Below are 24,064 nucleotides of genomic sequence, written 5' to 3' on the forward strand. Positions count from 1 at the left end.
TTATATAACTAGTAAGGTGTTATCCTGCGACACTGCTTTATCCTGAAGGTCTGGGAGTGGACAGCTGGAGTAATCACCCATTCATTGGGAGCCAGCAAAGGTGCTTACGTGTAATTCATCTTAAACTGCCTCTTGGACACCTGTGCAGATCCAGGTGCTAGGAGCCGACTCTCCAGGTGTGCAGTTCTGTTCTGGGACCTTGGTGCCTGGGGTGCAGATAAGGCAACAATTTTCCAAAGTGGGCAGCAGGAGAGGTGAGGGGGCTGAAGCCCCAGCAGCCATGGCAGAAAACCCTTGGCGCGTCATTCTGTGCCCTCCTGCCATGTAAAGAACTGTTCTGAGCCAGGTGTGCTGACACACCCATATAGTCTCAGTGACTCAGGAGGCTGAGGCAGGAGGATTGCAAGTTCACGGCCAGCCTGGGCAACTTGGTGAGGTCCTGTCTCAAGTGGAAAGGGCTGGAGGTGTAGCTCAGTGGTAGAGTGGCCCTGGGTTCCTACTCCAGTACTTTTCTGTGGAGAGGATGCAGACTTCCTTGAATCTTCCTGGCTGGCCAGCTGCAGTCACAGGCAGGAGGCACAAGGTTCAGCATCCAGAGAGGCATTTAAGCAGGAGTCCAGGAGCCGAGTCGGCCAGGGGTAGACTCCACTGCTTCCTAGGAACTGAAAACCTGGCTCTCAGAAAAGCCGTAGGTGCTCGGTGGCAATCACAAAAGCCTTCGGGGTATGGAGCGTTTCATCCCGTCTCACCTGAGCTGCCCACGGCCCTGAGAGATGGGTACTAACGTCTCATTTAATAAGGTCAAGTCTCGGCACAGGTGGGAGCCGGAACCTGGGGCTTCTGGCTCCCGGGGCAGGTGCCCTGTGATGAGGCTGCTCCTCTGGGTGCTCAGAGGTGCCCGGAGGTCATGTGTGTCATACAGTGGGGCGGGAGGCTTCCTCTGGAGGGAGGCTGGCATGTGGCCTGGCCTCATCTTGGCAGGGGTGTTAGGTGCCATCCTATGATAAAACCTGAAGCCTTGCCCTCAAAGACAGCATGGGAAGTCTTGTCAGTGCTGCGTGGCTGAGGGGAGAAAAGGGGCCATTTGGCACACAGCCACTCGTTTGTCCTTGTTGGGCCCCCAAGGAGTGACTTTCAAAGCTGGAGAGTGCCAGCTTCCTCCAGCAGGTATGAGGAAATACCGGTCCTCCCCAGCTCCCCCAGAGTCTTGGTTTGGGCAAGGAAGAATATTCCTGAACTTGAGACAGAAAAGTAATTCACTCCGTGTTTCTGGCTTGTGATCACTGGGGTCTCAGGATTCACAGGAACATTTATCGTCCTCCCTGGCTGTTCCCTCCAAGGAGGCAGCTGCCTAAAGGCCAAACCACCCTGGTCTCTCTTCTGAACCCTCCTGCTCTCTCCGAGAGCTGTAGTGGTATTTCTTAAATAACAGATTTTCAGACCTGATTGGTCCTATTTCAGAGAGAATTGATATGTGAGGAGAAGGAAACGATTTCTTGGTGTGAGGCATTTTAAAATCAGGCCTAAATTACCATCAGGGAGGGGCCCGCCGTGCAGCCTATCAGTTTGGCCTCTGTGGGGGTCACACAGCTTTGTCCCCAGCCACCTCTATGCTGGCATTTTTCTCCTAATTCATTTTTTTGAAGAAGTTAAATTGGATAAGATACTTGACTATAGAGCAAACCCTAAAAATACTGTGCTACACAGATTCTACCAGTAAGCTGTCCTGTGCTGGGCCAGCGTGTTCGGCCCGTGAAGTATCCGTGCGTGAAGAATCACCGAGGCTCAGTCACTGTTCCAGGGCTGGAGGCGGTGCGGACATGGATGGCATTAAGGTTCCCAGAGGTAGTGGCTTGGTCACCCTTGCTCCCCAGGCTCGTGAATGCCGGGAGGAGTGTGCGGTCTGGAGTGACTGGCGTCTGCCCATTATCCTCTACTATTTTTCTCCAAGTTTCTAAAGCATGATATTTATAAATTTAATCCCAGTGAGGATGTCTAGTCTAGTTTACCAGTAGCTTGGTATTTCTGGCTTTAAGAGGCACCGCCCCCCAACACACACACGCTTTACTATTTTTCTTCTTGCTGCTTTATAGAATGGTGGAGCTCGGATAGAATGGCAAAGAGTCCCTTGTTTGGTCATTTGTAGATTCAGGCCTGGGTCACTTGCAAAGGTCTCAATAAGAGACAGACATTTAGCTAGAGAGAACTGTTTTTTATCAGCAAGTGGCTCAGAGCTTGGCATTTTCTTTGTGAATAATTGTTTTATCCACATTTAAAAATAAGGGGTGAAAAAGATTTCTAAACAATTCAATTACAAATTCCATTTTATTCACTTTTTTCTGTCAAACTGTTCCTTTCAAATCTTTGCTTTCAGAGAATATATGACTGTGGGTGGTGGGAGGGACCCCTCTAGGCGAGCTGCATGGGAAACAGACTGGCATTTCACCTGGAAGGTCACAACATACAAAGAATTTATTTATGTAATACAGACCTTTTCGCAAATATTTTTTCACAGATTCCATACAGCAATCTACTAGAAAAGTAGAATTATACAACACCAAAATAACATTATTCTTAGTACAAATTGCTAATCAAAAGGAAGGTAGAGAGTTTAATAACAAAGAGAAGGTAGGACGGTGTTGCTTAAGACAGCAGCTGGTGGCCTCTGCGCTCAGCCCCGGTGGCCCTGCTCCCTGCAGGGACACAGGCAGGCCTCCTGAGCTTTGGTACTTGCATTTACTTTCAAAGAAAAACAAAGGCTGTGAGCCCAAGAGCTTCTCCACCACTTCATGTTGTGCTATGAGGACAACAGGTCCGGAGAAGGTAACTACTTCACGCTTGCTATAACTTAGAGCCTGTATGTTCACCACACAGTAAGATACAACGGCCTCCCCCACCATAATTTTCTAGACCTAAAACATGCTTGAAGAATACTATTATAGAAATAATTCATTGAGATGTTTTAAATTACATTTATCATAATTTAAACATTACTATTTAAATCCCAGAAATTTCAGCACTGAAGAAGCACAATTTTTCAGAAAAATACAGAACCCAAAGTACACCGTAAAATCCTCCCATCCCATTATTATAACCCATTTCCCTATGTTGCTAAAATCATATAGCTCAAGATTACAGATAAATGGGAAACGTTTTTTTCCATAATATAGCTAGAATAAGTGGGCTTATTTGTTCCACTGTGCATTTCCATAATTGGTGAAAATAGACTTCTCATTATGACTAAAAATATAGATTTTTTTTAAAACTACAGAAACCAGCAGCCCGTTTTCTGCTTTGCTGTACCCCCCAAAAAGTCAAGCAAAGTCTACAAAAATAGCAATTAACTTTAAAAAATATTTTGCTTGTTAAATTTCAGTTACATTCAGATGTGATAGCTATTTCTAAGAACAATGCTGGGGTAGCTCCCTGCCCGGGCTGGAGGCAGGCAGGGTGCAGCCATCACCTCAGTAGCGGGTTTGGTATTCACGATGCCACCGGTTGAAGTCGTTGTAAAACAGAACGATGCTTCCTGAGGCCATGCCAGAAATGATGCACCTGGAGGAGCGGAGAAAACGGGGTCATGTACAATGCTTCCCAGGGCTTGTGGCCGAAGACCTGCCCCCGCAAACCCCAGAGCAGAAGGCCGCACGCAGCCCGCAGTTGTGTGGGCTATGGCGTTGTTCCCAGTGTCCGAAAGGAGGGGCAGAGGAAACTTGGGGTGCCGCTTCTGCCAGACACGGAGGCCACAGCCTGCTTCTTCATGGTCAGGCAGGTACAGCCAGGGCGTGAGAATGAGTCGGTCCAGCCTGAACCCCTCCCCCTGCTCCTGAGGGGGACTGGGCGGTAGGGTGGACCCACCCTCTATATAGACCTTGGGACCATAAGGAAAAACTGAAGGAGGGTGTGGCACACACCAGTGACAAGTGTCTTTTCTGCCAGGACAGAAATGGACATGGAATGAGTGTTGACCATAATTTGGGTGGGCTCTGCTCTGCAGAGGAAGCCTCTGGGCCATCCTGTGCTGGGTAGGGGCCTGGGCCTCACGACAGTGGCCGCTGCTACAGATGCTGCTCTCCCTGTGGGGTGGTGCAGGGCTGGTGGAGAGCAGTCAGGGGCTTTGGTGCGGCTGCTCCAAGGCAGAGCTTGCTGTCTTATAACTCTCCCTGCAGAGTTTGGTTAGGACCAGCCCTTGGGAAGCTGGAGTGGGTACCCTTCCAGGTAGCTCCTGTCAAAATTAAGGAACTAAAATGTGCTAATACAAGAGAATGTGGTGAGGAGAAAATGAAGGGCAAAACTCTTAGGGTAAGGAAAGGAATAGCAAAGTGGCAAAAGTAAGTCTTTCTGTATCAGTTATGAGATGTAAAATGAGTACCTGTCCAATCAGAAGGCTGAGATTGGCAGAATGGCTAAAAAGCACGATCCAATGTGCTGGCTACAAGACTCACTTTGGATGTAAAGACACACACATGTTGAAAGTGGAAGAACAGAAAGATTCCATACCGACAGAACAAATGAGCTGCAGTAGCTCCACTACTATTAGACAAAACGGGTTCGAAGTCAAACTGTTGGGACTAAGATCCTTATTGACAAAAGGGTCAAGTCATCCAGAAAGTAGAATAATACATATGCACTAAACATCTGAGCCCAAAGATAGGTGGAGCAAATATCAGAGCTGAAGGGAGAAGCAGTTCCACAATAATCGGCTGGCCACTGCGATACCCTGCTTTCAATGAAGAGTGGAAAGCCAGACATTGGACGCAAAGAACCTCAGCAGTCTCCAGGACCACACACTGGGCCTCCAAAGGAGTCTTAACGATCTGGAAAGACTGAAACGATACAGAGTACCTTTTTCTGATCATAACAGAATGAAACTAGAAATCAATAACCAGGGAAATTTACAAATATGTGACAAACAATGGGGAGATCAGAAAATACCCAAAGGCAAATAAAAATGAAAACACATTAAAATTTACAGTACACAGCCAAAGTGCCAAGATGAATTTTATAGCTGTGGACATGTGCACTAGACTCTATGACCTCACTTTGGGTGGACATAGTGGCTTACACCCTAATCACTGACTCGGAAGGCTGAGGAAGTGCAAGTTCAAGGCCAGCCTCAGCAACTTAGCAAGATCCTCAAAAAAAAGGACAGGGGATGTAGGATGTAGCTCAGTGAAGTGCCCCTGGGTTCAATCCCCAGTATCAAAATTAAAATAAACTAAGAAACTGAGTCCAAAGCCAGGAGAAGGAATGAAATAATCAGAGCAGAGACAGTAGAAAACAACAGAAAATCAAAACAAATTAACAAAGGAAAAAAAAAAAAATCCTGAAAGTAGGAATATTACTACCAATTTAGCAGGAATAACAAAGTTACAAGACAATTAGGAACAGTTGGATCCCAGCAAATAGGCTATCTTAGAGGAAATGGACACATTCTTAGAAACAATATACCAAACTGAATCACCAAGAAAGAGAGAACCTGAATAGACTTAAAAGTAATGAGATGGGGTCAGTAATCGAAAACCGCCCACTCTGGCTGGCTAGGGGCTGGGTTTAGCTCAGTGGCAGGGCACTTGCATAGCATGTGTGAGGCACTGGGTTCGATCCTCAGCACCACATAAAAATAAAGGAGGCCTCAGAGCGCACCTTGCCTTAAAACAAAAATCTCAGCTAAAGGAAAGCCTTGAGCCATATGGCTTCACTGGTGAATTCTACCAAAATCTTAAAGAAGGTTTAACACCAATCCTTCTCAACTTTTCCAAAACATTGAATAGGAGGGGCCCCTCCTAACTCATGCAATGAGTCGAGCATCTCCCTCACACCTAAGCCAGAGAAAGATACCACAGTGTACATTACAGACGAGGCTCTTATGAACATGGATGCTTACTATTAGCAAGCTGGATTCACTGGTATATGAAGAGGGTTACACACCATGACAAAGTGGAAGTCATGCCTGGAATGTAAAGATGGTTCAATATGCAAAAATCAGCACAATACACCACATTAATAGAATGAACCAAAAAATCCAAATGATCATCTCAGCTGATATTGAAAAAGCCATTAACAAAATTCAATATCTTTTCATTATTAAAAACACTCAATAAACCAGGAACCAAAGGAAATTTCCTCAAACAACAAGCGCATTTATGAAAAATCTGTACCTAACATTGTAATTGTGAAATGAAGTTTTTCCTCTATAATCGGAGTCTGCACACTTTCACCACTTCTATTCAACAGGGGACTGGAAGTCCCACACAGTAATTAGGAAGAAAAAGAAAAGGAATCTGCATTGGAAAGGAGAAGTAAAAATGATCTCTGACAAAGATGACATGTATGATAATCCTAAAGATTCTACACTGAAAAAAAAAACTGAGCTCATAAATGATTCAGCAAATTTGAAGGTACACAATATACAAAAATGGGTTGCATTTTTATATGCTACTAATGAATAAAAGGGAAATTAAGAACAATCCCATTCGTGAAAGCATCAAAAAGAACAAATTACTTGGGAATAAATTTAAGGAGACAAGAAACTTGTACACCAAAAACTATGAAATATTGCTGAAAGAAATAAAAGAGACAAATGAATGGAAATAAATCCCATGTTGAATCCATCCCATGGATTAGAAAACTTAATACTATTAAGAGTCAGTACTACCCCAATCACTCTCTAGATTTACAGTAATCCCTATTAAAATGATTTTTTCAGAATTAGAAAACCCACCCAAAAATTTATCAGGAATCTCAAGGGACCCCAAATGGCCAAAACAATTTTGAGAAAGAAAAATGTAAGAGGTCTCACATCTTCTAGCTTTTAAATTTACTACAAAGATATGGTAATCAAAAGTGGCAGAGTGGAACAAAGACACAGACTAGCAGGGTGGAAGAGAGGGCTTAAAAATAATCCCACACATATGTGGTCAAATAACTTGAGTGGGTGCCAAGACCATGCAGTGGGGAAAGGACAGTCTCAACAAATGGTGCCGAGAAAGCTGATCTCCACATGCCGAGCACTGAAGTTGGATCCTACCTCAAGCTAGAAACCTGTGCGAGATGCTTTGTGACCTTGGATTCTGCAGTGATCTCGGATATGACACCAAAAGCATGGGCAACAAAGGAAAAAATATTTTGGACTCTGAAAATTAGAAGTGTGCATCTAAGGATGCTGAAGAGTGAAAAGACAACACAAGTCACGGGGGAACTACAGAGCCACAGGGAGACCCCTCCATGCCCCATCCCTGCTGGGACAGTCGTCATAAAAACAGAACATAATGAGCCCTGGTGAGGATGTGGAGAAATCGAAAGTCCAAGCATTGCTGGTGGGATTGTGAAAGGCCGCAGCCACTATGGAAAACAGGGTGGGAGCACCTCCAAAAGGTGACCATCATCACCACGTGATCAGCAGTTCCACGCCTGAGTATGTACCCAAAAGAACTGTGAAGAGAAACTGATACAGGTGTCCGTATGCCACTGTGGACAGAGATCATTCACAACAGACAACAGGCAGAACCAACCCAACTGCCGATCAAATGCATCAACGACATAGTATATCCATCCAGCAGAACAGCAGCCTTAGAAAGGAAAGAGACTGATCCCATAACGAAACCCCTGAAGACATACTAAGTGAGATAAGCCAGACGCAAAAGGAATGTTGTTTGGTGACCCTGGCAGGAGGTGCCGGCAGGAGGCTGAAAGCAGGATGGAGGTGGCTGCAGGGAGGCAGAGCCATTGTTAATTGTTTGGGCTGATGAAAAAGCTCTGTAAGTGAACAGTGCTGGTCACCGACACTGAATGCACTTAATGCATTGTACACTAAAAGTGTACACTGCCACAATTTTAAAAATCAGGAAATACCTGAATAATAAGAGGACATAAGATACCAGCTAAAAATAATCCTCCTGTGGGATGCAGTGGTGCACACCTATAATCCCAGCAACTCAGAGGCTGAGGCAGGAGGATCACGAGTTCAAAGCCAGCTTCAGCAACTTAGTGAGACCCTAAGCAACTCAGCGAGACCTTATCTCTAAATGACAATAAATAAAAAGGACTGGGATATGGCTCAGTGGTTAAGCACCCCTGGGTTCAATTCCCAGTACCAAAAAACTTACAAATAAATGATTCTCCCAATTTGAGATTTCAGTACATAAGTCTCTCAGTGGAATCCCCAGAGGCAGCAACAAAGCATCTTGTACATGTTGTACATCTTGAACCAAAATGGTACTTTAAAGAAACATATAAAAGGCTTTCAGAAACATAATTGGAGGCTTTGTTACTTAAATCCTATTTCTTCAAAATTCAACTTCTGTCCATGAGTGGCAATGCCATCAGAAAGTAAATGTTCTTAGATCCTTGCTGCTGGGGAGGCTGAAGCAGGAAGTGATTTAGCAAGACCCTGCCTCAAAGAGAGATGGGGATGTATCAGTGTAGGAGTGTTTGCCTCTCAGGTCCAAGGCCTCGGTTCCGTTCTCCAGTACTGCCCAAAAAAAAAAAAAAAAAAAAAAAAAAAAAAAAAAAAAAGTCCTTGGCCTATAATTGGCTTTTTGATTGCACAGGTGACTCTGCAACTCACCTAATCCATCAGCTCATTGAAAGAAAGTCCCTCTGAGTTTTTAATACCACTGTTAGTAACCGTGTTTTCATTTTTACCTCTGGTCATGAGACAGTGCCATGGCCCGGATTCCAGCGTCGCAGCCTGGGTAGGCAAAGAGCTGCTTGAGGTCAGACACCTGCCAGACCATGACCACACCGTTGTCTCCACCCGTGAGCAGGTACTGCCCGTCCCGGCTCAGCTGGATGGCCTGCGAGAGACAGCAGCGTTCAGTAGAGACGGGGCGGTGGGAGAGGGGCCCAGCGTGTGAGAGCACACTGATCCTTAGGGATTCTCAGCAATGAGTTGGAGAAAACCTACCAGATTTCAAAAAGCAAGTGGACTAGGTTAGGCAATGCTGGATGTCTGTTTTTGTTCTCTACCGTTTTGTTTTGATGAAGTGGCAAACTCCTTCAGGCGCACGAATGCTGCAGAGGGGCACACGGTGGCGGGGAGGCATCTCCGCTGGGGTACTGTGCATGCGCTCGGCTCACTTTGTGCCAAGGTGACAGACAGGGCCAGCTGACCCCATGGCCCCAGTAAGGCATCAGTCTTTCCTTCCCTGGCCCCAGGTGGGGCAAAGCAGGCAGCCAAGAGCTTTAGCACCTTCGCCAGGCCTGCTGGATTTCGACAGCAGCTGGGAGAAGCAGTAGGTAGAGACCAGCAGCTGCTTGGAAGGGTAAAGCCCAGACTGCGCCTCCCGGCCTACAGCCAACTCCGTCCGCAGCAGCCCCGCCGGGCATGCGCAGCACCGCGGAGTCTGCTCCTGGATCCTGTGGAAAGGGCGGCCGCAGATGGAAGCCTTTGGGTCAAACGCCTGCTTCCTGTTTTTGTATGACTGTTTCCCCATTATTTTATGGTTGAAAAAAAGAATTTCTCATGACATGAATATTATGTGAATTTCAAATCTGAATACCTATGAATAAGGTTTTATCAGAACCCAGGCGTACCATCTGTCTGTGGCTATTACACAGGTGGTGGCAGCAGAGCGCATGGGGTCCGCAAAGCCTGGAACGTGACCGGTCTGCCTGCTCCTGATAGAAAGGGATCCTCCCTGCCTCAGCTCCCAGGTCTGTCAGCCCTGCCTCTCCTCAAGGGCCACCTTCCTGCCAGGCATTCTGTCCCTACAAATCTTCCTGTGGCTGAGAGGCCTTGCTAACACCTGTAATGATCTATCCACCTGGCACGGTGTTGTGGGAACAGATTATGCAGACGGCCAGGTAAAAACAAAATCTAACTTTAGAAAACTATATTTACATTGCTCCATACTCAGAATTTTAGGATAATTGCCTTAAGTCTTGAGTCTACCCTGTGAGAAATTTAAAAATTGTAGGAAAGGGATGTTTCATACCCATTCAATTCACATTTGTGTACATGTCAATTTTTAGTAGTCTCTTAAATATAGCTTATTAAGTACAGAAAAATATGTCTAAGAAATAAAAACCCATGTGTGGAACACAGTTACATATAAGATATATTCTCAGCCAGGAGCTGTGGTGCACACCTGTGACTCCAGCGACGTGGGAGGCTGAGGCAGGAGGAGCACAAGTTCAAGGCCAGCCTCAGCAACTTAGTGAGATCCCATCTCAGAAAATAAAAGGGCTGAGGGAGTAACTTAGTGGTAAAGTGCCCTAGTACTCCCCCAGCAAAAAAAAAAAAAAAAAAACCTCCGAGTTTTATTAATGAAATAGAAAAAGATTTTTCAACATGAGCAAAAATCCTATTTCCTCCATTTCACAAGTGGCAGTTCTCTAAGAACGCAAGGAAGACTAGGACAAATAAATGTTTGTCATATTTATAAAATTCACTGATGAAAATGTGTTGACCTTATGGTTGTAGTTCACTTTAATTTTATACTTGAGGATTTTTACTGGATAAGTGCTATATTAAAACCATTGATCTTTAATTCTTTGTTCGAGTTAAGAATCTCTAACCCTACTTCTATCTGAAAGGAAAAAACCAGGATTTTGAGGAATGTGCACCAGCACTCAAAACACGTTATTGAACCAGGTGGAGGCATGTCCTGCCGCCTCCCTCAGGAGGGGCCTGTCCCTGTCCTCTGGTGGCAAGGCTGCTGTACCATCTACTGAGCTGCACTGTCTTCCGCCAAATCATCCTTCTCGTGGTTCTTGATTCCAACCCAGGGCAGGATCCAGTGGGTCGTGACCAGAGAGGGTGGGGTCCCAGAGACCTGTTAATCTCATCCTCTGGTCCCGGGTGGTTTGGATGACACCAGCTGCACTGGTTTTTAAGGAGGTAACAGCAGGCCACCTCTAAATCAGCCCCAGGAAAAGAATATCATTGAGCTCCGAGGGGTGAGAGGGTGGTTATCCTTTATGATCAGACAGTTGTGCTGCTCTGCACAGGTACTGGCTTAAATCCAAGTTATTCCTGAAGACATCTACACGTTGTCTGCTGAACTATAATGATGCTATTTACCAAAATGCCACTGAGCAATCTGGGATCTAAAATAAAAACAGGTGTGAAGCCTTGATCAGCACAGTCTCCCCAGGCTGCCTGCAGGGCTCTTGGTATCTCAAACTCAGTTTCTGGTCTGGCTGGTGACTAGTTTGCTTCGGGCTCTCGGAGCCTCGCACAGGCTCGTCCCTGCTCTGTGATGTCTCTGTTCAGGCCTGTGGTTTCCTCCCTGGATCTGCGCCTGGGTCTGCGGCAGGGGTGGCGGCACTCGAGGCGGGCTCATCACAGTCACACCATTGCCACTTGCCAGTTGGTGTGATAAAGCACAGGAGTGCTGGGAAAGGCGCGACGTTAAAGCCTAAAATCCAGCGGGAGCCATTACAGAGGGGAAATGGAGGGCCGCAGGGCGGGGGGTGCCAACAGTCTGCAGGCCGCCTCCCTGCCGCTGCCTGGAGGAACTTCCCAGAGCCGCTGGTCTCACTGAAGTGCCAGGGGACTGTTTCAGCCAGCCAGGGATTTCAATTATTTTACAGATTTATGAGTGTAGCTGACAAAGTAATCACTACTCAAAGTGACAGATTATCAACATTATTATTGTAAAGAAAAGAGGAAAGGAAAATCCTCTGATGTGTGCTTGGTTTAAATGAGGTATTATGGGAAAGAAGGGAAAAATAAAGCAGAGGACGGGGACCACGTGCTTCCACAGCCGGGCCGGCAAAGAACTCAACAGCCAGCAGGAGAGACTGGCAGGAGGCAGTGAAAATGGCTCCCAGGGCACAGAGCAGCCAGGGCCCCTGTGCAGGGATTTTGTTCCAGAAGCTTCCTGATCCTAGTGTTTTCCTGGGAGAAAGGGGTGGGAACTGGGAGGAGTTGTATCACCTCAGCTGCCCAGGGTTAGGCTGTCACTGAGGAAAAGGTCCAGAGTCAGCCCAAGCCCACACTCTTGCCCTGAACATGTCCTGAGTCCTCTGTGTACAGTCACATGGTCCTCCACCCAGATGATAGGAATCCCACAGCTTCATTTTCCCTCTACCTGCTCCAAGGAGCTTTGGTGACAATGGAAGGACCTTGAAAAAATAGCTCCCAAAAGAAGAGCCTCTTTTCCTCAGTCTCGAGCACTCTGGAGGCCTGAACTAAAAATGAAGCCAGACCCTGGAGGGTCCCCTAGTGCTCCCGGTTCCCGTGTTCCAAAACGGGAATCGCGTGCCCGACTCACTTCATGACCCAAAGCCCACCTCCCTTCACTTGCGTTGTGCTCTTCTGTCCCCGAAGAAGTGGAGTCTGACAGCAGTGCTAACCCAGGAGTGCGGGGCAAGCTGGTCTGGTAGTTCAGCTTTTATGCGGGGAATAACAGCGGCGGGACACCTCCTTAGACAGAGGCACTGCAGTGCCATCGAAAGCCACCAGGATGGCTTCACAGGCCCTTAGAAAACCCAGCTGCCAGGGCCTCCCCAGCTTCCCTGCATGGTGCAGCCGCACAGCTGGGGCCTGCTGGGCTCTGCGCCTCATCCAAGAGCTACCTCGTGACGTCCCACTGGTGTAGAAAAAAGGCCGAGACAACTCAGGAAGATCTCTTCAGCCAACCCGTCCCCCTCCTTGCCACACTGAGGTAGATGGTGAACGCGGGAAGCCCGTGGAGCACTCACCCGTATGTGGTCATCTGTTTCCACAGTGGCCTGGAGTTTCCCATTCACACTGAAGGTGCAGAAGCAGCCGTTTTCATAGAAGATGACACAGTGGCCCTCTCGTGAAGCCTGGATGAGTTTTGGCTTCAGGCAGTTTTCCGGACCCTCTAAGGTCCTTAACAAGTCTCCATTCATGGAATGTATGAGACATGGTCCTTCTGAGGAGGGGACACAAAAGGCAAATTCCATCAAGTCAGAAAGGCTGGGGTGGAGCTGGGGAGGGCACTGGCCTCACAGGTGTGAGGCCCTGGGTTCCAGCCTCAGCACTGTGAAAAGACAAATGTCATCTAAATCTTGAGCACAGGTCAACCAGGACAACAGTGTTACACGACAGTTGTAGAAAGCCTGGGAAAAAAACTACATATCATCTTACATGTACGGTATTTCGCTGACTCTCCCCTTCACACTTGTCTTCCGCTGGGAGACGAGCGAAGCCAAGTCAGGTACATTCAAATTCGCTTTTCCTCAAGAGACAGGAAGTTACTTTATGAAGTTCATTATGCCAAGAGGTGAAATAAACGGGAGGAATTCAGAAAGGAATGGGATGACTGTTAAATCGTAGAACAGACTGGAGGAGGGCTGAGAAGCAGGCGGACAAAGGCTGCTGTCTGGCACACTTACCTCTCCCTGCACCTCTCAGGGCCCTGACAGACCCACACTGTGGCCTCTGCAGGGAGAGCACTGTAGGGCGACTGCTGAAGACCTAAGCCACCTTCCCTCCCATTGCTCTCTACACCAAAAGGGACCTTCTGGTGATCTCCCACCCTGCCCCCTAAATTCACACAGGCCGCCTCCTGCCACTCTTGACAACCGAATCTATTTCCCCGATGTCCCCAAAGCAAGCAGCAGCACCCACCAGTGCCAGCTCCCCAGGGTGACCATCTGGCTGAGATGGCTGAGGAGCCGGGAGAGGCCAAGCAGCCCACACCCATCACAGCTGTTCTCTCTGCTGAAAACCTGTGCCAAGCAGAGTGAAGGAGTACGTGACAAAAATTCTTTGTGATGACAAAGCTCTAAGAGACACCCGAGTCAGACAAGAGGGCTAGCTAGGGTATGTACCCTGCCACTCTCAGCTAAATTATGAATAGTCATGGGATTATCACGTGCTCCCCATGTGGCTCTGAGAGTGTGCCTTTTGAAAAATATGGTTCTCCGGCTGTTCTAGGCCATTCAGTGAGTTTAATAAAGTTTTTGTGCTCTCAGGCAATGACTTTCTCAATAGGACCCCTAAAACTCAGGAAATAATGCCAAGAGTCAATAAACGGGACAACATCAATTAAAAAAGCTTCTGCACAGTAAAAGGAACAATTAGGAATGTTACAGAATGTGAGAAAATCTTTGCTAGCTATTTTTCTGACAGAGGATTAATATCTAGAATATATAAAGAACTCAACCTTTACACCAAAAAAATCAAATAATCCAATTAATAAATGGGCAAATGAATTGAACAGACACTTCTCAAAAGAAGAAATGCAAATGGCCAACAAATACATGAAAAAATGTTCAACATTATTAGCAGTTAGAGAACTGCAAACCTGAGATATCATCTCACACCAGTCATAATGGCAATCATCAAGAATACAAGTAAAATAGATGCTGGAGAGGATGTGGAGAAAAAGGAACACTTTCACACTGCAGTTGGAACTGTAAATTCGTACAAATCAGCATGTAGGCTCCTCAAAAGATGGGGTGTGGTACCACTGTATGAGGCAGCTATAGCACTTCTTGGTATTTACCCTGAAGAATTGAGGCATTTTACTATGTGATACATGCACACTCATGTTTATAGCAGCACAATTCACGATAGCCAAACTATGGAACCAGCCTAGGTGCCCCATCAATGGATAAAGGGATAAAGAAATGTGGCATATAAAGTGAATTAAGTCAAACTCAGAAGGTGAGAGGTTCTGTGTTTCTCTTACATGCAAAGCTAGAGAGGAAAAAGGAAAACAAAAGGTCGGGGTAGATCTCCTAAAAATCAAAGGGAGATCAGTAGAGGAAAGGGACCTAGGGGAGGGAGGGGAGAAGTCCTGAGGCGTGGCACTGGTCAAATTATATTGTTATGTTGTGTGCAGGTATGAATATGTAACAACAAATCCCATCTATATGTACAATTATAATGCCAATAAAATGTGGGGAAAAAAGATTTTGTGGTATTCAACATAAATACAGGTATACAGTCTTTGCTTTTGCCCAGTTTCGGCATGTACAAATTTCAGTTATTATTCCCTGAATAACACTACCCCCACCCCAACACAACCCCAACACAACCTCAATACAACACAGTTCAGCTTTCAGTTATCACTTTATGTAGTTGCATAAAGTGCCAACTTTGAAGCTGGCTCTGTAGTCCATAAGCCACTATGTAAATAACAGTTGTGCATCATGACTGAGGATGACCAGTCACATCACTTTCAAAGTACAGAGGCAACTGGTCACTGCACATCTGGGGTGCAGTTCATGCTCAGATAGCAAAGACAGTAGTTGTGTTGCCTCCTTGACTGCCAGTGATAAACTTGTAAGACATGTTATAAACATGGACATCACAAAAGGGTATTGGCCAACAAAGATGAAATTTCAATAGAGAAATAAAAAGAATAAAGCTGTCAGTGGAATCCAAGTTGAGTATAAATGGAGTTAGAGAATGAAGGGGCAGCCTGCGTGGATATGGAGGTGACATTGTAGGTATGCAGCCAGGAAATGAGGGAAGGGAGTTTATCGACAGGAAAGTTGCTTGTAACAAAACTGATGATGTCTCAGAGGTGACACCAGTAAAACCTCCCATTAAAGGAACCTTACAGGATAGTTCATGACGTTGAAAGCACAAAAAATGCTGGAAGCTGGTCCAGACTTAGAAAGGAGTGTGACAATGCCCCATGGCTCAGAAAAGATGGATATGGAGGTGGTGAGGACTGCTCACACTTTCCTCCGAGTTTTTCACAAAGAAATAAAATACTTTAATTCTCGAAGTTTTTAATATTTAACTTGCAGTATACTAAGTCAAGGTGGGTTTTTTTTTTTATTTTAATTTTTTTTTTTTTTTTTTTTTTTGCGGTGATCGAACCCAGGGCCTTGTGCATGCAAGGCAAGTACTCTACCGACTGAGCTATCTCCCCAGCCCCATCAAGGTGGGTTTTAATATTTTTTATGCCCTTATATGAGCAGCCATGTATGTGTACACACACACACACGAGTTTTTTAATGTTTTAACAAAATTTTTATAAGTCCTGGAACTATCACAACCTTTCCCATCGACTATCAAGACCATTTTGCAAAATGGTTTTGGTTTGCACACTCATGTGCAAAGTGAGGGTGGTCTATTCTACAGCTTCACTAGGATCACAAGGTCCAAGACTCATGTTAACTCAGGATGTGTGAAATTATTCGGTACAAGAAGGGGAGGAGGAAATCCAGTAGTCACAGAATTCCTGGTATCAGTATTATCATTTCACTGCTTTGAAAAACTAAAATATAAAAACACAATCCTTTGAATATTTAATATGAACTTATTAGCTAGCCTATTACAGTTCAGGACACAGGTAAGGTGGCTCAAATACTTTATGCTGCCTATCAGGGTAAACCTAAAAGACACGGGATGCGAGTACTTTTTTGCACTCTCAGATCTCAGCTCAGAACAGAGACAGATGGAAGCAGCTCTGTTCCTGGTTAGAAATTTGTTGCGTGTGCTCTAGGGAAGTTCAATGTCTCTGTCTCAACAGATGACGAGGCTGCCAGCCAAACCCCAGACAGACCAGCTCGAGCACCTCCACTGTGTCCTCAGTGCCATTCTGGTCCCTGCCTAGCTCTTTGGTTGAAAGTGAAGAGAGTAGGAGTTTCTGTTTACTTGTGAGAAGGAACCCTGCCCAGTCAGAGGTCAGAATAAACAGATACACAAAAATCCTCCTTGTTTCTGCCTCATGGAAGTGAGAACATTAATGGGCTGTTGTTTGTAAAACACCTTAAACTCTTTAGAGCAGTGCTGTGAAATGTAACTTCCTGCAGTGATGGAAAAGGCAGAGTCTGCTGACCTTTACAGCAGCCACCAGCCATGTGTGGACACTGAGCCCTGAAATGAGGCTGCTGCCACCAAGGAACTGTGTGTTTAGTTCTATTTTATCTAAATTTAAATAGCTTTATGTGACTAATGGCTATTGTAACAGGCCAAAGTGTAGAGAAGAGGCTTCTTCTTTGCTAAGTGTTATGGGAAGACACCAAGGAACGCAGACATTATGCAGGTACCCAGCTTTACCTTGAGAGCCACTCAACACCAGGCCCAGCTCAGCACAGACAGCAGCACAGGTGATCTCACAGTCGTGGCCAGTCAGAATGGCCCGAGGGGTAGTGGTCTCACCTTCAGAAAAAAACAGATAAAAAGGACAAATCAAATCAAGTTCATGCAGATTAAATAACTTGTTCCTAAATTTCCTTCATGCCTAAACCTTTATAGTCTGAGAATTTGTCCAAAAATCCCATTTTAGAACTAGTTCTAAACTGTACGCTACAGTTCAAGGCCCACATGTTACTTTTTAAGGAATTCTTAGGTGATTATCAAGCAACAGTGGTCAAGAGCTCAGGGCTGAAGATGACAAAGCTTGAATTCTAAAATGCCTCAGATAGTACTGTGTGGTGCTCAGGCCTGTGACCCCAGGTTCTCTGGAGCCTGAGGCAGGAGGATTACAACCTGGAGGCCAGCTTCAGCAATTTAGCAATACCTGTGTCAAAATAAGAGAAGAGACTGGGGGTGTGGGAGATGTAATTCAGTAAAGTGCCCTCGGGTTCAATTCCCAGGAGCAAAAAAAATAAAGCCTCAGATGCCTTCCAAATGCAGACCAAATACAGACACGAGTCCCTAAATCAGCAATGATTCATGAGTAGATAATTTAAAAAGCAGGGACTCTGACTTAGGGTACAAAGAAGGGCCTCCTCTTCCTCTGAGTCACTGAAGCTCATCTCAAAATAAGCTAGCCTGATGTAGGATTAGGGATGTCTCAAAGTGGTCCCTCTCTAAATACCTGTTACTATTATTAAACTTGGGTATTCTCTTGATAAATCAGTCTCGCAGAGTGTGGGGGGACAGGGAGCTCTGCCCTAACGTATCATTCTGACAATGACTAAAAATTAGGGAAAGGAAGGGTGGAGAAGCGGGTACAGAGAAGTACCCAAATAATGAGAGATGTTTCAAAACACCTTCAGAGGCAGAAAGAGCATCTCTGTCCAAAACTAAAAAGGAAACTCGTGGTGGGCGAGGGACCCACAACATGAATGGCCCCAGCAGAGAAGCAACAGGATGATGGGCTCCCTCTGCCACTCGATTCCGGCTCAGCCAGAAGGACAAACTGGAATCCATTTTTAGCCTGAGGACTACTATCTCGAGACTAAACTAGTCCCCTCCTTTAAGTCTCTAAGGCCAAAGACACAAAGAGCCTTTATAAACAAAACTACAGAGCACGAGATCCTGTTAACATTCATAGATTCCTTGATTAGCCTTGGTTTTATAGAATCCCAAAGCAAATGGCCCAGAAAGTAGGTCGCTGCCACAGCTGCGGGACTCTAGAAAAGAAGACCTTGTCATCCTAACCCCAGACACTTGGCTAGTCTTACAGCAGTCACCTACTCTGGGGAGAGTCCTGCGAGGTCAGAGAAAACCCATCAGGAACCTGGCACTTAGGAAGGCAATCGCTGCTGTGGAAAAACTAACCTAGCTTCGGGCAAAATACGCGCACACGCCTGTTTTTCTGGGTGGTGGGGGAGGAAAACAGGTTTCACTGAAGGCACAGAGATCCATGACCCAAAAGAGGTGAGTGCTCTCCACTATGAAGAAAGGAGCCTAGTTCCTGTGCTTCAGCCACACATCACCCGAGCCAGTGGTGAGCTCATCTGCGCTGCATGTGTACACTGGAGCACATGACACAGGCTGTGTCCTTCACAGCTTTGGTAACTGACTACAGGTGCTCCTGAAGGAGATTTAAGCCGTATTAAACTCTGCACCACTCTGGACTGTGCTCAGGGAGGCCGCTGCTGGAGCTGGCCTTCATGCTTAGTGGTAAAGAGGACCCCAGGTGACAGATCAGAGACCAGGAAGAGGAACGGGCTTGCTTTCATTTCACTCCAGGTTCTAATATTCCCCTGAAGAGGCATACCCACCTTAATTAGAAAGTGTACTTGACATTTCCCAAACTAAAAAGAATTTGTCGTAGAACTTTTTTTCTTAAAAGTCTATAAATGCGGAATATTTTTAAAGGAAAGAAGCAAATAATGCAAATTAATCTGAACTAGTTAACTTTCTGTTAAAGATACTCTTTGCCATGAAATTTAGAAACAAATATACTATGTTTTTAGAAGTTAATACTTTAGTCCTAATTCCTGGGTTCCCCCTTTCCCATGAAGTTCTAAATTCCACAAAACAGCATATAATGTTATTTTTTTAAAAAAAAACTTTGTTGTTGTTGTTGTAGAGGGACACAATACCTTTATTTTATTTGTTTATTTTTATGTGGTGCTGAGGATCGAACCCAGTGCCTCATTCACGCTAGGCAAGTGCTCTGCCACTGAGCCACAACCCCAGCCCATAATGTTATTTTTGAAACTACTGCCTAATTATATCTTTTTGGCAACTTTTTCATCAACAGTTAAAATCTTATGATCTAAGGAATACATCATTGGTGTGATTGATCCTTTGTTTTCCTAAATTCCCATTTTATAGGGGGGCGGGTTTGAGATTTGTGTTTTAACTTGAATTGTCTTGGAATTCCTCCGTGGAAACTGGAGGTTTGAAGGGAAACTGATGGCAAATGTAGGAACTCTACACATAAGCCAAAGTAAACAAAGGACAGATGGATCATGGCGAACCCAGCCACCACATAAGCATGTCAATGCTTTTTGTTTTCTAGATTTAAGAATATTTTCTCAGGAGCACAGTGAAGGGAAAAGATTGCTGTCAATTGCATTTCTTTCTTTAATGTAAAATACTGAGAGTTTCCTAGGGCTGTAAAGTCAGTTTAGGAAGGCTTGTGATTAGCCCCAGAAAGTGGGTTAAGATGTAAGCATTCTTTTGTGTAAACTCATAATTAAGATTTTTATAAGTGCACTTTACAGACAAGTGCTAGTTTCCAAGAATCCAGACATACCAAATCATTTTTCACTGCACAAAATCAGAAGATATACATACACAGAATAATTTCAAAACTGAAAAAAGACTCTTCTTTTCCTAGGGCCTGATTTCTAAATAAGGAACTGTTCCATGCTAGGACTTGGGCTCAATGTTTGGCAAAATGTTTCCTAGGCCAGGAAGCAAGTTAGACAGTTCAGGAAATACAGGGGAAGAGGAGAGAGAAACAACAAATTAAAAGCATAAGGGTAGGTTTATGATCATTAGATTCTTCTCAGGTAGCTGGTTTCATAAACACTCACTGGAGTTCCTATGAAATCACTGTGCTCTTCAACCTCCCTCATTTATAGGAATTGTACCCTCATGGCTTCTAGAAATCTACATTCTGCAATCTAAGCAGGGAGCGTTTCCTTTAAGAAGATCAGTTTCCGGTCTTGCCTGTGACTAGACTTTGTGCTCCTTCCTTCGCTGCTCTGGGGATGGAGCTTTCTTTACAGTACTCCCCAGCATGCTCAAAAGTTATGCTCAGTATGTCCAAGAAAATTCCTGTCGGATTTTTATACCTTCCAATAAACCAAGAGCTTTAAAGTTAAAATTTCACTATGGAAAATATAAATTCTATGATACGGGATTAAAACCAAACAGCTATAAACTGTTTAAAGTCGATGGACATTTTGGAAGCCACTTGGAATGAAACTACTAAGGCAAGGGAGGAAACACTGGACGCTCTCTCTGGACTCTCAGAATCTACCTTTCTGTTTCTCTAGCTATGCTGTTGCACGTCATCTTGGATCACAGAAGAGCCACGTAGCGACATCCCACAGAAGGAAAGGCAGAGCCCCTCTACGCTTTTGTGGAAAGCCTAGACACACATCAGAACTGTGGGCTCATTCTGGTTCTGCCCCTGGGGACTGCTGGTCAGTGCGTAGGCTTAATACCTGGCAGAAGCCATCAGCTCAAATAAGATTCTAGCCATGTATTACTTTCAAAAAACTCCTAAGCTCTCACCTATCTCTCCCTGAAGTTACTAAACCAAATAAAAAGCAGGGGGAAAGTCTTCTAACAAATATCAGGTTAATTCTTTTGATAAATACTTTCAGTAGCTAATGGATACAAAGTCTTTACCTTTGCTTTCTGAGATAGTATGATCTAGTGAAAGCTAGATCAAAAAGCAGAACAGATTCCCTTAAGAACCTTTTAAAGTCTTACTGCTTGGAAAAATCGCCATGGCTTTCAATTTGCTGAGAGAAAAATGTACCTTGCTGCTAGTTTAAGAAGCTACAATTCAAACTCTTCTTAGAGAAAAATAAAGAGAGAAAGACGACATTGGTAGGATAGCTTTGAAAAGCTGAGCAATTACTTCAAAGGAAAGGGGGTCTTTGTCCCCAGAGCAGGTTTATGACCACTGATGCAAATCCTAACCAAAGCCTGAAAAGGATACTCAGTGCATCTTTATGGACGGTCTTAGAGGATGATCAACAAGTCACATGAGATTAAACAGTCCAAATGCTGCCAGACACAGGGCGCATCAGTTTTTACAGACGTGTATTTCTCAGTATAGAATGCTGAGTAGCAGTATGAATTTCTCGATGCTACTGAACAACCCAACTTGCTATAAACAGCACAAGAACTCTTTTAACATGTATCCTAGACCTATGTTTTAAAATATTAGCTGAACTATTTTAACACCACTGGGCACAGTAGCACACATTTTATTAAAGTGTGTTTCTTTGGTGCTGTCATAACATTAAACATGTTTCTCTACCTCACAGATTCTGAACCACTTAAAATTTTATACCTGAAGGAAGAGAAGGAAAAACAGCAATTTCTCTAGTATCCTGCTCATAAATATCCAATGGGGAAAATATTTCTTAAGGCAAAGCAGACATTAAGAATCCAGGTAAAAACAGACTGGACATATATTTCTGGTAAACTTTTAATTACTTAAAATAATATTGGATAAAGTCCTTGCTATTTTTGGCATCATCTCCTCAGTCTTATGAAAATTAAATCATTTTGAAATGCTCTGTAAAGTTCTCATTAGTGATTTAAAAATGTTAACAGAGTAACTCTCCTGAATTCACCATTTCTTCAACAGCATCAATTATGAAATGGAGTGGGTTCAACATTTTCCTATTCTAAGTTTTATAAAAATGGAATATTTCTTCCAATTAATTCTTAGTTTAGATGATTCCTAGGTAATAAAATAACATGCCTTACTTGTTTACTCATTTCCTCCTTCATTTACCTAATAATATGCATTGCACATGTATCATGTGATATACTATGGAAATAAGGAAAGGAATAAGAATAAAATATGGTTTTTTATTGAAAATGACAGGCTGGGGAGATAGCTCAGTCGGTGGAGTGTTTGCCTTGCAAGCCCAAAGCCCTGGGTTCAATCCCCAGCACCGCAAAAAAAAAAAAAAAAAAAAGACTTGATGCTAAATGGTCACTGGTGGCTGGAGATATCACTCAACAGTAGAGCACTTCCTGGCATGTCTGAGGGCCTGGCTTCCATCCCCAGCAATACCAAAAAAAAAAAGAAAAAAAAGAAAAAAAAAATCAAATGGTCACTGGATAAGGTTTTTGTTGATCTTACTATAGACCTGCAAATTATAATTATAAACTCCCAAATACAAAGGTCAAAACCACCATACTGACATCAAACTGCTTTTCATAACTTCTTTGTGCAAAATCAATACTTAACATTACTTAATAAAATCCTTAAAAACAACAGAAATAACTGTCTTCATTAGTAAAATCTAATATTGTCAGACCTTTTAGAAAGGTAAAACAAAATATGAAACCTGGTTCTGCTAAAAAATATTCAATAGAGAACTCATTTTGAAGTCAAGTACATTAATTAAAAGCTAATCATGAAGTTTCTAATTGTTTATAAACAAAAACAACAAAAAGTCAACATATTATACAAGATGTGCTGGTCACTTCCTGAAGAGGGATACTTCTTTGCCTTTTGTTCCATTGTAATTACAGTTTATTACTGCAGAAGGCTCATGTGAAAACTGAACACTAAGCTTTCTCATGTGGCTCACCATAATGGTAAATCAAGAAAGGAAATGGCTTTGCTGCATGGGAAATGGGGCAAGCTGTTAAATGTTTCTTAAACCTTTCCATTAACATCCTAGCTTTTCAATGGCAGTTATACTACATTTTAATTATGCACACAGAAACTATCTGAAATTGTTCTATTCATTCCATCTCCACCAATCCTCTCCCCTCCCCACCCCCAGTCATTGCGGTCATTTTGGTGAAATTATGTTGATGTGATTAAATCTGCAGATTACAGAAACATGCCATAGCCTCAATTAGGGCATGAGAGCCATTAGAAAATTTTGGTATCCTTCTTTTGTAAATAAGATTAGAATTATTAATGTAAGACAAGTTAATGTTGTATAAAAATCACCCCTAAGTTCTTGCTTCATAACATTTCTCCTTCACTGTCTATGATACATACAAAAGTTTATGACAATGGAATCACCCTCTAAAAGTACATTAAAAAACTAGTTTGTACCAGGTACACCTGTAATCCCAGTTACTTGGGAGGCTGAAGCATGAGGATTGCAAGTTTGAGGACATCCTGAGCCACTTAGCAAGATACCGTCTCAAAATAAAAAAATAAAGAGATACAGCTTGGAGATATATCTCTGTGGAAGAGATCCCTGGATTCAATCCCCAGTACCAGGAAGAAGTGAGTTTGTATAAGCATGTGCCTATAATTGTATGTGTGATAATATTTTTAAAAATACAAAATCCTAGGGGCTGAGGATCAGTACTAGAATGCATGAGCTCAGTACTAGAATGCATGCTTAGCATAAGCAAGGCCTTGAGTTCAAGGCCAATACCAAAAACACAAAAAAGGTAAAACACCCACATTCTAACATGACATACTACTGAAAGAACTGAATACATCAAAACTATCTTTTTATGTCCTTTGAAAATATTGAGTGCTTTAGTGATAGGACTGCATCAAGTTCACCACTGCTAATAATCCAATTAAATCCAGTAAAAGCTACAGTATATTTTAGTGATTCAGGGCCTCTGGGGCTCTGCTCAGTGAGAGGGCCCGTGCTCAGCATGCCTGAAGCCCTGGGTTCCAACCCCAGCACCAAAAACAAGACAAAAGCCAATAAAACAGAGGGGGTTATCCCTCTGGTCTAGAGTGCCTGAGTCTGAATCCAAATCCAGATTCTGCACCTCAGGTGACTCCCCTGGGCAAGTTCCCGTGGTTCTAGTAAGAAGATT

General features: G+C 44.0%; 1 protein-coding gene across 4 annotated transcripts in view; it reads right to left on the reverse strand.

Annotated features, from left to right (window-relative positions):
• Window positions 1–2,451: 2,451 nt before the first annotated feature.
• The window catches only part of LRBA (LPS responsive beige-like anchor protein), a 723,813-nt gene continuing 702,200 nt past the window's right edge, over window positions 2,452–24,064 (reverse strand). For all 4 annotated transcript variants that reach the window (XM_079154183.1, XM_079154182.1, XM_079154184.1 and 1 more), the window contains exons 54-57: window positions 16,940–17,041; window positions 12,652–12,848; window positions 8,647–8,798; window positions 2,452–3,555 (exon numbers count right to left, since the gene is read on the reverse strand). In XM_079154183.1, the coding sequence (XP_079010309.1) occupies window positions 3,465–3,555; window positions 8,647–8,798; window positions 12,652–12,848; window positions 16,940–17,041 (542 nt within the window). In that variant the 3' untranslated portion in view covers window positions 2,452–3,464. The remainder of the gene's footprint in view (window positions 3,556–8,646; window positions 8,799–12,651; window positions 12,849–16,939; window positions 17,042–24,064) is intronic.

The sequence above is a fragment of the Sciurus vulgaris genome (genome assembly GCF_902686455.1).
Source record: "Sciurus vulgaris genome assembly, chromosome: 9".
NCBI lineage: Eukaryota > Metazoa > Chordata > Mammalia > Rodentia > Sciuridae > Sciurus > Sciurus vulgaris.